Source organism: Pelodiscus sinensis, chromosome 1, assembly GCF_049634645.1.
Source record: "Pelodiscus sinensis isolate JC-2024 chromosome 1, ASM4963464v1, whole genome shotgun sequence".
Classification (NCBI taxonomy): Eukaryota; Metazoa; Chordata; order Testudines; family Trionychidae; genus Pelodiscus; species Pelodiscus sinensis.
The window spans coordinates 183,333,808-183,347,034 of NC_134711.1; the positions used below are offsets into that span (position 1 = coordinate 183,333,808).

The 13,227-nt window shown below is 44.5% G+C and overlaps 1 protein-coding gene and 1 long non-coding RNA gene across 3 annotated transcripts in view; one reads left to right on the top strand and one right to left on the bottom strand.

The window, feature by feature from the left end:
* The window catches only part of IL10RB (interleukin 10 receptor subunit beta), a 31,441-nt gene extending 23,357 nt beyond the window's left edge, over window positions 1–8,084 (top strand). The window contains exon 7 of one of the 2 annotated variants that reach the window (XM_075910999.1): window positions 5,249–8,084. In XM_075910999.1, the coding sequence (XP_075767114.1) occupies window positions 5,249–5,479 (231 nt within the window). In that variant the 3' untranslated portion in view covers window positions 5,480–8,084. The remainder of the gene's footprint in view (window positions 1–5,248) is intronic. The other variant, XM_006126037.4, reaches the window with a different exon arrangement.
* Window positions 1–13,227, bottom strand: part of LOC142820956 (uncharacterized) — a 66,257-nt gene that overhangs the window by 18,697 nt on the left and 34,333 nt on the right. The gene's annotated exons all lie outside the window — the stretch shown is intronic.

A 13,227-nucleotide genomic window follows, 5' to 3' on the forward strand; every position in this document is an offset into this window, starting at 1 on the left:
CTTCTAACAGCATAAATAACCTTGTTTGGGAAGGTGGTTTCTTATACTGGTAGAACGCCTGCAGCTTCTCCAGCCTGGCCCTCCGTGGGCGGGGCTGCTCCGGCTGCACCAAATTATCGATTAACTAGTTACCAGGTAAGTATGCTGGTAAGACTAATGCTTACCAAATAACTGCTTAGCCTTTTACAGCCCTATTTCAAACTATGAGTTGTGACCTAGTACTGGGTCACAGAATGTCAGGCACTGAGTCACCTTGATGTAGAGTGACCAGCGGAAGTACTAAGGCAGTCTTCCTGTCTGCCTTAGCACCAAGGATCATGCTGTACCCCGGAAGTGATCAACAGCAGATCCAGTTGTTAGGTGGGGGGGTCATGAAGCGCTTTGCGCTGTCCCGCCCAAGCTCTGGCCCCACCCCAAAGCTTTCACCCCCAGATGGAGCCCTCACTCCTCTGCAACTGAAACCCCATTCCTGGCCCCACCTCCGAGCCTGCACACTATGCAAAAGATATAAAGATGTTGGGTCATGGGCATGAACAGTTTTCTTCAACTGGGTTGCAAGAAAAAAAGTTTGAAATCACTGGTATACACAAAATGCCCCTTAAAAATTGAAGAATACAGATTTTGTGAATAAAAGACCCATACAATTTTCATTATGCTAGACTTTTGTAGGGAAATAGAACAATATGCATCCTAAAAAGAGTATGGGGGTAACATTTTATTTTATTTTATTTTATTGGGAAGGGAACTACATCCAATGTCTCATTTTAGAGCACCAGTTCAGGGTTAAATAGGCCAAAATGAAAGACACGAGAAAAGTGCAGCAATAACTTAAGATGATTTGTTTAACATTCGTAGTACACTATGTAATCTCATTTCTTCATGCAGATTCTGATATTGCAACTCATTCAGACTTAATAATGCCACCTGTGTGAGAGGCATTGTGCTTAGGTCAACATATTTAGGTCGATACTGCGTTGCATACATTGATTGTTACCACCTTTCAAAAGCTGTCCTGCAGTGTTGATGCTGACAGTTAAATCAGTGTCAGTGCTCCCGGTGAGAATTCATACCTTCAACACAAGGAGCGTAATATGGACATGCAAAAGTGATTTAATTATTGCGGAGACTATAAACTGACATATCTTTGGTTAATTTAATTTTGTAGTGTAGACTTGCCCTGAGTTACATTGTATGGGTATGTCTGCACTACCACCCTAATTCGAACTAGGGTGGTAGTGTAGACATACCCTATGAGACTATGCACTAAGAAACTGGAAGTTGTTTAGAATGTTATGGACATTAAGGGCAGATCTGCACTAGAAATTTGCAGCTGCACTGCTCTCCCATTGGCTTAATATCTTCACCTCCATGAGAGGCAGTTGCTATATTAGTAAGAGAAGTTTGCCCACGGACATAGAGCTGTTTACATGGCAAGGTTAAGGTCAGTATAACTGGATTTTTCACCCCCCTGAGCAATGTAGTTATATTGGAGTGGGTATATAGTGGAAACCAAGCCTAAGTGAATCATCTTGCATTATTACCGCACTGTTCTTGTGTCCTTTATTTTGGCTCATTTAATCTTCAATTTGAATTTAGCCGATTGAAAAGTTTAGAGCCCTTATTCAGCATGGTATTAGCCCTTAAAGTTAGACATATGCGTGAATACTTTACTGAATTAAATCCTTATTTACTGAGAAAGTAGAAATAGTATAAATTACCATTGGACACAATCAAGCCTTCGGCATTTTTCCTTGAAGCTTCTAGCAGATGAGGGAAGCTTTTTTGTTTTCACTTTACAGGCTGATATTGATTTGACTTGCCAAATGTCTATCTTGCATAGTTTAACAAAGAACTGAATACAATATAATAGACAATAGATTCAGTACATGACTGTTTGAGATACTGCATGAGGCTGAAAGAAAATTTCAAACCACGGCATACTATAGTATAGCGGTTTTCAAATTGGGATTTGTGTACTTTGGAGGGTATGCAAGCAGTTGTTAACAGGAACACAAGAAAAATCCTGTAATGGTGAACAGTGCATTGTGTAGTCCCTTACAGACCTTTTTATTTTCTGTTTTCATAGTTATATTTTGATCCTATCTCACATTGTAGATTACAGATTTTTGAAAAGGGGGGCACAGTCTAAAAAGTTTGAAAGCCACTGTGATAGGAGAATATGTCCACAACTTAGTTATTATTTACTGAAATAAATAGAATTGTTCACAGAATTGTTTTAAAAATAATATTAAGGGAGTATAACAGAAAAGGGTTAGATGGGGGAGGAGAAAAGTGGTGATACTCTAGTAAGTATCACACCCAAATAAATTTTGCCCATGTGAATTGCTAATTTGAGCCATTCTTCATACCAGATTGAATAGGCATTTAGTATACTGTATGATCATTTCACTGCTCTGAGCCCCACAGGGACCCTTGAGCTTGGCTCCCTCTTCATTGGAAGGAGCAGCGTATGAAGGGAAATTGTTGTATCTTCCAAATTCCATCCACTTGTGGCATCCAGATGAGCTATCACAATACACTAAATTGTATAAATCTGTAATCCTCCCTCTCTCCTTTGCTTGAGAGGAAATAGTTAATGTTGACATTTAAATCATCTGACTCAGACATGTAATTTAACGCCTTTGTGAACTGAATGGAGCAATTCACACCTCTAAGATCTATTGCTCCATCTCTGTTCAGACTTCTATTGGCTAGCCCAGCGCTGGGCAAAATACGGCAGATCTGGCCTGCGATCAACCCTGCTGGGACCCTCAGGCACACAACTGCCGCAGGTTTAAAGTGCAGTCCGGTGGCTCTCTGTTCTGGGTGGAGGGGGATGCTTCATGTGATCTTGCCACCTCCAATCCAAACCTCAACTCCTATTGGCTGCAAACAACCAGCCAATATGGGCTGAGAGAATGGCCTAGAGTATGAGGGCAGCACAAAACTTTTCCCCCTCTCAGAGCTGAGAGCCACATGGAGGGAATAGCCTGCAGTATTAAATGATCTGGGGCTGTAGCAGGCAGGGAGTAAATAATTCTGTTTGTCTTGATTATTTTATTCTAATCAAACACATTTCTGTAGATGGTATTTGCCTTTTCAGGCCCAGCCAAAGAGTTTGCGGGGCCTAAAGTGGCACACTGTGGTTGGCTGTGCCATGTAAGTGAGTGGCCAGGTGGGCGGGCGCCAGGCGGCATGGGGCCCTGAAGGTGCAGGGCCCAAGGCAGCCTCCTTGCTCACCCTGTCCTAAGGCAGGGCCTATGTGTTTTCAAACTATTTGAGCAACAGTGTGAGAGATCAGCAAAATAGTAGTTGCCTCGATCAGCAGTTCCACAGACCAGCAACGGGACGCAAACTCCTGCCTGCCACGCCACATTACGCTACCAGGCCACACCCCCAGCAGCTAATGAGCTCTGCCCGCAGGGGGTCCCCACACAGCAGCAGGGTGAGTGGCCTGGCAGGCAACCGGGTGTGCTGCGGCTGGAGCCGGGGCCACAGTGAGGCTGTCCCTACTAAGGCAGCATCACCATGGCCTGAGTTCCAGCTCCAGTGGCTGCTACGTGACCTGGTTGGCAGGGCCAAGTGATGGACCACTGCAGCACTCGCTGCTCCACATGGCACTGGGCCCCAGCTGAGTGCCACAGCAGCCGAGCTCCACATGGCACTCAGCCCCAGTTGAATGCCGCTGTGCTCAGCAGGGGCCCAGCTACTGCAGTGTTCAGCAGGGGCCTGGCACACTGTGTGCTCCAGGCAGTCCACCTGCAGTGCAAGTGCAGGGCAGGCACAGAGGCTCTGGAGGTGGGGTTCATGCTGGGGATGCTCTGGAGGCAGGGGACTCTTAAGAGGTGGAATGAGGGGCTGACAGTGAGGGGTACTGTGATGTCCAGGACTGGGAGGGGCAATTGGGTGCAGTGGGGCTCTGGAAACAGAAGGCTGGCACTGAGGCATTTGGGGCAGGGAGGCTGGCACTGTGAAGGTTGGGTTCAAGTGATTCTGGGGTCAGTGGCTAGGGCTGGGAGATAGTGGCAGGGTGAGGGGCTCTAGGGGTTAGGGCTGGCAGTGGGGGCTGGAGCTTTTTTTACCGGGGACCAGCAAACCCATTCACAAACATTTGGCAGACTGGCAACATGTTATCTGCATATTTGAATATTCATTATTTGCATAATGAATATGCAAATGTGCGAATAAAATGTTATCAGGCCTCCAAAATTTGTGAATGGATTTGCTGGTCCCCGGTATAAAAAAAGTTGGGAAGCGCTGGCCTTAACTATATGAGTTTAAACATAAGCACAGTTTGACTTCTGTATGGGGGTGGGAGGTCACTCCAGCCCAACGGAGATATGCATGAAGGGCATTCCGTACTTACCCAAAGTTTGCAGTTTTGCGGGGCAACACATCCCCCAAATACCCAAATATGGCCACAATTTAAATGTCAAATAAAATAGAGCTGAAAAAGTCCAGAGGTTAATAGCACAGATAGCTCTTTTGTTACCATTGAATAGTTCTCACAGATGCTAAAAAATTACTTAAGAAAAATTTTGTTATGTCTCTGTACTACATTTAACCCTCATTTGAGTAATAATTCAAAATTATTGTGATTTGCTTTGAAATAGAATCTATCAGAATTTTGACAAGGTTATATTAAAAGTAATAATCATTTCTGTGTCTTACTACTGTAATGCTACTTCAGAGAAAACTTTCAGTCCATTCGGGTACCCATTGCTTCTTGGATGAGCATGTTGTTTGTATCAATAGCAAGATAAAAGAGAATCTGATTAGGTCATGTTGAAGAAAAGGTTGTTCAATGCATGTTGAAGAGAGTAAAAATGAACAGAGAAATTTCAAAGTAGTTGCATAAGAGCTGGTCTATACTTAAAATTTTTGGTGGAATAGCTATTATGATCAGGGGTGCAATTACTTGCCCACATTCCAACCACCAAAATTATACCAGCAAAACCCTAGCTTAGATGCATTTATACGTCAAAAAAGGTCCCTTTGCTGGTATGATAGCATATTTTATTCAGGGAACTGACATAACCCATACAGACAAAAACACTCTTTTACAAATATAAGCAGAATCTAGGAGGGATTGCCAATACAGCTAGACCTTTTCTAGTGTACATGAGGCCAAAGACAGTGATTCACCAGTGCAAGGCCTTTAAAAACTGTTGAGGAAAACTAACTGAAGCAGATGCTGGAAAAGAGAGATAAGCACAGCTTGATAGTTATTTCCCCTCTCTTCCTTCAGTTTCTGAGCAAGCCTTCCTACAGTTCACAGTTTATTTCACCACAGTCACCAGAAGAGGATCAGTCCTATGACAAGTTAACTGTTATTTCAGAAGAATATGAAAACTGTAGCAATGAGACAAGCAACACAGAGGAACAGCTTCAGGACTCCAAAGAAGAGATTTCTATTTCAGAAGAAGCTTCAGCTTTCAAAAAGGGATCAAGTTCAGTCTTTATATCTGATTCAGGCTGAAAACAAATAACCAAAAACTCATTTAGATGTGACTTCATAGTGAGACTGTAACAGCAAGCTCTTGGTAAACTTTGATTTAAAATGTGTAAAGAGAAATTTTGTCAATCATATTTATTTTTCAACTCTGAGAAACATTATAAATGAGTCCTGTAGTAGGATGCAATTCTTAGCCACTCATTTTTAATGACTGACTTATTTATAACCTGTGAAATAATAATATTGCTCCATAATGTGGTACTACTTATAAAGTATTAAATATATAATTCATTTTTTTTATTGTATATTTATTATTAAAGTTGACCAGAATTGTGAATACCACAGCATAATTTTCAAAGGAAACTTTTCCTGTCCACAAAAACTTAAGATTTTACTGATTTTTGGTATGAAAATCTTTAAATTTTGTTTGTGATTGGCCTAAAATCTGACTAGTAGCAACTAGATTAATATTTTAGGGTTGATTTATGTATAACACTAAAATTATTAAGTTATTCTTGATAGCTATTTTATTAAAGTGGTACTAACAAATTTCATATGTTTTAAATGTGAGAAATTAGCTATGGGCCATACTTCCTCATAGGCTTACAGTGGAGTCAATGGAGGTATTACACCAGGGATGGAAAAAAAGTAGCCCGCAGGACAGATGTGATTCACCAGAGTTAGTCTGCCAGACTCTCTTTACCTGTGCATCTGTAGATACAGCTGCTTGCCATTCCCAGCCAATGGGAGCTGCGGGAAGTGGCACAGACCAGCCACTACTTCTTGCATCTCCCATTGATTAAGAGAGGCAATTCACAGCCAACAGTCTAGCCTGCGAGCAGCCTAACCTGCAGATGTGCAGGTAAATAAAGCATTTTGTGCCCTTGGCAAACCTGTAGGCCACTTATTACCCACCCCTGCTTTATACCCTTTGAGATTCTGCCCTAAGTTCTTATTGAAGTCAGTGAAAAGACTTTCCAAGAAATGGAGTTAAATATTAATCTAGTAGACCAGATGGCTTAATTAGTACTCAGTTCACAAATGATCAGTAGCTAGGATATACTTCTGTGCACATAAAAAAAGAATAGCTGCTGTAAGGGCAAAGAATACTGAGCATATACTATGATTTTACTGTAAGAGAAACAAGTCCTTCAAGTGCTGCAAAGTTATCTGAACATATATTAATTCAGAAAAATATCAATCTCCCTCAGAAAAAATGGATTGCAATGAATATATTATATATAAAACATAATTTGTTGAATGGGTGGCAACATTGTGTCATAATTTTTGTTGTTATATGGATAGGACAAATACGCATCTTTTAGAGAACTAATCATATATCTAGTAGCCCAATGTCTGAGACTCTGTAACACTGAAACGCTGGCTGTTCCCTCTGGACGGCGCTGTTGCCTCCTGCCGTGGCACTCGGCTGACTTCAGTGCCGCTCTGCCGGGCCCCCGAGGGGGAGTAAGCGGCCGTTTGGCACCACTTGCTTCCCCTCGGCAGCCCAGCTGAGCAGCACAGAAGTCAGCTGAGCGCCATGGCGGGAGGCGAAGGGGGTCAGGGTGGTGACATACATGGCCAGGGGGCGGGGCCTGGCTGTGTACGTCACAGCCCCACCCCACTTTGCCTCCCGCTGTGGCACTTGGCTGACTTATGTGCCGATCAGCCGGGCCACCGCGGGGGAACCCAAATGGCCACTTGCTCCCCCGTGGTGGCCCGGCTGAGCGGCGCAGAAGTCAGCTGAGCGCCACGGCAGGAGGCGAAGGGGGGCAGGGCAGTGATGTGCGGCATGACAGCAGCTCCAGGCCCCGCACCCTGGCCGTGAACGTCACCGCCTCGCCCCCCTTCGCCTCCTGCCATGGCACTTGGCTGACTTCTGCGCCGCTCAGCCAGGCCGCTGCATGGGAGCAAGTGGCGCAAGTGACCGTTTGGGCTCCGCAGTCTCCCGAGTGAGAGGCAAGAGGGGGAGGAGAAGAGAAAGAGAGAGACAGAGAGAGAGGGAGGAGGCAGCGGAGAGCTGAGAGAGAGGGGGAGGCAAGAGGAGGAGAGAGGGAGAGACGGAGCGAGAGACCGGAGGCTCAGGAGAGAAGACTGATGTGAAGGAGAAACCTGAAAATCCCATCTTATGATAGGCTAATTGGCTAGTTCAGGAAGAATACACAAAAATCAAGAAAATGGATGTTTCTTCAACATATCACATTAATATGCTTAATATACAAATATATTAATATATTTTTTGTTTGTCTTTTAAAATATTAATGGACAAAATATCGAGGAAATGGAGGAAGGTTAAAAAATCATTTTCATAGGACAGAATTTTGTTGCAAGGACGTTTTTTCAGCAATTACTCTGATAGCTCCTTTTTATGTATTTCTTTAATCTAAATGTTCAGAAGATAAATATTTTTTATTTAATACTGATCCAAATTATGACAGATGTGAATAATATATTTTATAGATATACTGTTTGTATAAATACTAATTTTACCTAATGTATGTAAATAAAATATATAGTGACAAAAGTGTCTGATTCATGCAATATTCATTATACTCATTAAGAGTCAACTTTTTATAGCTAGCAAGAAAAAAAGTCACAACTATATAGACGCTGGTAGCCCCTCTTACATTTCCCTGCTTTCACACCACACTGTCAGGTAAACTGATTTCTGGGAGTTGGAAATAAAAAGCTTGAAGATAGATGTGATTTGTTTGACTGTCTCTCCATGGGCAGCAATTTTTTTAGTTCCGTTGGCAGGTGTCTAGTTAGGGTTGCCAGATGGTTAAAACAAAAATACCGAACATCCTCCCCCCCCCCCCCAAAAAAAAGAAAACACCAAGGAAAAATTCTGTTGAAGGGGGAAAAAAAGGAGAAGGGGAGACCAAAGGTGTTGAGCAAAAGAAAAAAAAACTCCAAGGATTTAAGCCAAAAAAAAAAAGTTAAAATAAAACAGCATTAAAACAGTATGTCCATCAACCATAGCTACATCTCTATTACTATGTCCCCTTTAAGAGTAAGTGCAGGGATAGGAACAGGGGAGCGGTTGAGCACTAAGACGCAGGGGAAGCATTGCTTCTCGTAGGTCTTTTGGCCAGCAGCCATTTTGTGCCAGCAGCCTTGGGAAACCAGGTAAGCATGGGGGCTGGAGTTGGGGGGCTGTGGGTGTTGGAGACCGGGGGGGCAGGTCGGGTGCTGAGTGTTTGTAGGGTTGCCAGGTGCCCGGCATTTTCACCTCCTGGCTGGGGAAAAATTCAGAGAATACCGGACATCTCAGGTGTCCAGTATTCTCTGAATGTTTTTACCAGACAGGAGGCAAAAATACCGAACTGTCCAGGTGAATACCGGACACCTGGCAACCTATGTCTAGTTGAAGCAGTGATTTAAGGAAGAGAGATCTATATTTACTGTTTACTTTTCACTGTATGAAAAGGAGCCTACCTGTAAGAGCTGTGCAATATTTATTTTAAAATAATAATAATTTGAACACAACACTCACAGCACAGTCAGGAAAAGCCCAAAAAAAAGATGGGTCTTACAGCAAGCCCTGAAGGATAAGAAATCCAAAGCCATTTTTTAAACCACAACAAACACTATGTTGTATAGTGCAGTGGTCTCCAACCGTTTTAAGTATGAGATCACTTTTTGAATTTAAGTGAAATCCAGGATCCACCTCAAACCCAAATACCCTGCCCCACCTTCTTCCTACCCCTTTTCCAAGGCCCCATCCCTGCTTACTCCATCCTCTCTCACTTTTATCAGGCTGGAGGTAGTGGACAGGGTGGGAGGGAGGGATGCGGTTTCTGATCTTGGGCTAAAGGATTTGGACTGTGAGAGGGGTTCTGATATGAACCTGGGGCAGGAGTGGTGCAGGTTCTGGGAGAGAGTTTTGGTACAGGGGGACTCAGGGCTGGGGTTTGGAGTGCAGGAGGTATTCAGGACTGGGGCCAGGGTTTGAGATGCAGGCTCCAGCTGGGCATCATTTATCACAGGTGACTGCTGGGGAGTGGTGCAGGGAGCTAAGGCAGGCTCACACCTATACTGGCCCTGTACCACTCCCAAAAGCAGCCAACAAACTCCATCCCTGCCCTCCCTCTGCTCTGTGGAGATGGGGTATAGAGAGGAGGGAGGGGCACCCTGACATCACCACCCCCTCCTCCTCTTCTTCCATTGCCCTGCATAGCAAGCAAGAGACTCCCAGGGTTGGGAGGCTGCTCCAAGGCAGAGGGCAGGAGCAGCATAGCAGTGCCGAGAGGGGCAGATGAAGTGCCAGCATTTGTCAAAGGCTCCAAGATTCCGATCTACTAGTTAGTGACCACTGGTATACTGAAAGATTGTGACAGAGTGCTGTGAAACATTAGAACCCAGCACTGGTCACTTTTCAATCAATTAGGCTGGGTGAGGCAGCCGATTAAGGAGAGGATGTACGGCAGGCACCCACCCTGACTTCACCAAGAGATCTTCAATTATCCAAAACTCAAAAAGAAATCCCAAAAATGTGGGGACTAGGATAAATTACAAAGGATGAATAAAAACACACGACTGCATAGGGACAAAATTAAAAAGGCCCAGGCACAAAATGAAATTAAACTAGGTTGCGACTGTGATGGGGCCCTGCAGCTCAGCACTATAGAACAGACTGTGGACTGGGCCCAGCTGGCTGAAAGCACTTCTCCCCCATGGCCTTGCCGGGCTTGCTCACAGGTGAGCTGGAGTATAAGAGACCCTGAGACAGCTCACTCTGGCCTGACCGCTGAAGGGGAAGGACCTGCGGAGCAAGCCCTGGAACTGGAGGAGCAGATGCAGCCCGAGCCGACGCAGCAGCCACTACAGCAACTGCCCCGGCCCCAGCGACATGTTGGTGGTACGGTGACAGGGAGGCACGTGGGGTGGTAGAAAGTGGCCCAGGGCTGGGAACTGCAACCCCGAATGCTCAGCGTAGGGTGGCCAGGTGGCTGGTATTGATCCAGACAGTCTGGTATTTTCGCCTCCTATCCAGTAAAAATATTCAGAAAATACCAGACACCTAAAATGTCTGGTATTTTCTGGGGGTTTTTCCCCTGCCAGGAGGCGAAAATAATGGACACCTGGCAACCCTACGACACGCTCAGCAACTGGGCCCTGTCCCCCACTTACTTGGTTCTCCAGGGAAGCTCTCTTCTGGCTCGACCAAGAAAACCGGCACCGGCAAAAAGACCTGAGCAAGGGGAAGCAATGACTTCCCTGGGTCTTAGTGCTCAACCTCTCCTCTTCCTATCCCTATTGACTCTGCACGCACTTAAAGGGGCCATGCTGTTTTATTTATTTATTTATTTATTTTAGTTGCTTAACTCTTGGGGGTCCTTTTGGGGGGGGCTCAACAACTTTGGTCTCCCCCCTTTTTTTCCCCCTCAACAGGTTTTTTTCGGGGGGGGTTGGTATTTTTGGTTAAACTATCTGGCAACCCTAGCTCAGCATGTTGCAGGGAGGGAACCCCCACTAAGAACTGTCCATAGGGCCCTGGGATGGGACCTGGTGGAATGGGAGGGCCTGGGTGCCCCTACCCCACCGGCAGTGCTCCTAAGCACAGGTAGTTCCTTAAACCTGTGGACTAGGCCTCAGGGCCACATTTACCCCATAGAGGGGCATACTTCAGACTGGGCCACAGGGCCATATTGAACCCAGTAGAGGTGCACCACAAGGAATAGGCCGTATTTATCCCAATAGAGGGGTGTACTTCAAAGAGTGGACTGTGGGGCCATATGGACCCTGATAAAGGGGCACCACAAGGACTAGGCCTCAGGGCTGCATTTACCCCACTCTGGGGGAGCATTGCAAGGACTAGGCCTCAGGGCTGTATTTACCCCAATAGAGGGGGATATATTGAGAAACTAGGCCCCAGGCCGTATTTACCCCAACAGAGGGGTGTGCTATTCCGACTGGGCCTCGACGTCATAATGACCCCAATGTGATGGGAACATGATAGGGATTTAGGCCACTGAGCTGCACTGACCCCACAGAGGAGGTTCTGGGACTCTGACTCCAGCCATTGGGCTGTACAGACCCTGATAAGTGGACTCGTGGGAAGAGTTTGTGGGAAACAGCATAAGGGGAGCGTACCCCTCGACAGGGACATAAAGGGTAACAAGAAAACGTTTTACAAACCATTAAAAGCAAAAGAGAGACCAACGACAGGGTAAGCACATTACTCAACAAGGGATGGGAGGGAGGGGGACAATAACAGAACGTGGAAATAGCAGAAGTGCTAAAAGACTTCTTTGTTTCACTTTTCACCAGAAAGGTTGGTAGTAATTGGACTAACATAGTGAACACCAGTGAAAGTGAATTAAGATCAGAGGCTAAAATAGGGAAAGAACAAGTTAAAAATTACTGAGACAAGTTAGATGTCTTCAAGTCACTGGGGCCTGACAAAATACATCTTGGAATATACAAGGAGTTGACAGAGGAGATTCATGAGTTGTTATTGCTTATCTTAAAAAACCCATGAAAGATAAAGATTCCAGAGGATTGGAAAAGGGTAAATATAGTGCCAATCTATAAAAAGGGGAATAAGGACAACACATGGAATTACAGATCCATCATTTTAACTTCAATACCTGAAAAAGAGAGTGGAGTAAATAATTCAAGAAGATAATAAAGTGATAAATAACAGCCAGTATGGATTCATGAAGAACCAATCATGTCAAACCAACCTAATTGCTTTCTTTGATAGAATAGAGTAACAAATCTTGTGGATTGGATAGAAGTGGTAGATGTGGCCTCTCTTGATTTTAGTAAGACTTCTCATATTGTCTCATCTAATCTCATAAACAGAGAAATTCACTCTATATGGAACTGCTAAGCGAGTACTTACAAGTTATTCACAGTCAATCTTGAAGGGCATATTGAGTGGAGTTCTGCAGGAATCATTTCTGGGCCTGGTTCTGTTCAGTAGCTCCATCAATTTTTTTAGATAATGGCATAAGGAGTACACTTATTAAGTTTACAGATGATGCCAAGCTGGGAGAGGTTGCAAGTTCTTTGGACCATAGAATTAAAGTTAAAAATGATTTGGAGAAATGGGCTAAAATAAATAGGATTAGACTCAATAAGCACAAATGCAGAATATTCCATTTATGAAGGAACACTGTTGCATGCATACAAAATTGAAAATGACTGCATAGGAAGGAATACTGCAGAAAAGGCTGTGGGGTTATAGTTGATCACAAGCTAAATATGAGTCAACAGTATGACACTTGCAAAACAAGCAAGATAATTCTGGGATGTATTAGCAGAAGTGACATAAGCATGACTTAAGAAGTAATTCTTTCACTCTACTCTGCATTGATTAGGCCTCACTAGAGTATTGTATCTAGTCCTGGGTACCACATTTCAGACAAACTGTGGACAAATTGGAGAATTTCCAGAGATGAGCAGCGAAAATGATGAGAGAGAGAAAACAAGACCTAAGAGCGAAGACTGGGGGGAAAAATGGGTTTGTTTAGTGTGAAAAAGAGAAGACTTGGGCTGGTGGTCATATGTCACTTGAGCACTGCCTTTCTTACATCCTAGCCTTGCCTCCCTCTGCAGGGGGCTGGTATCACTGTTCACCCTCCCCACATACATTCCTCTGGACCCCAATTTTTCCCCTAGTGTGCTGATCATGCCACTGATGCCTGCCTTTTTACTCATTCGGGGTCTCTCCACCACCCTGCTGAGCCAGATCCTCTAGTCTCCCCCAGATAATGCACAGAGTAGGGGTTACTGCCATCTTGCAGAGCAATGCAAACACTGAA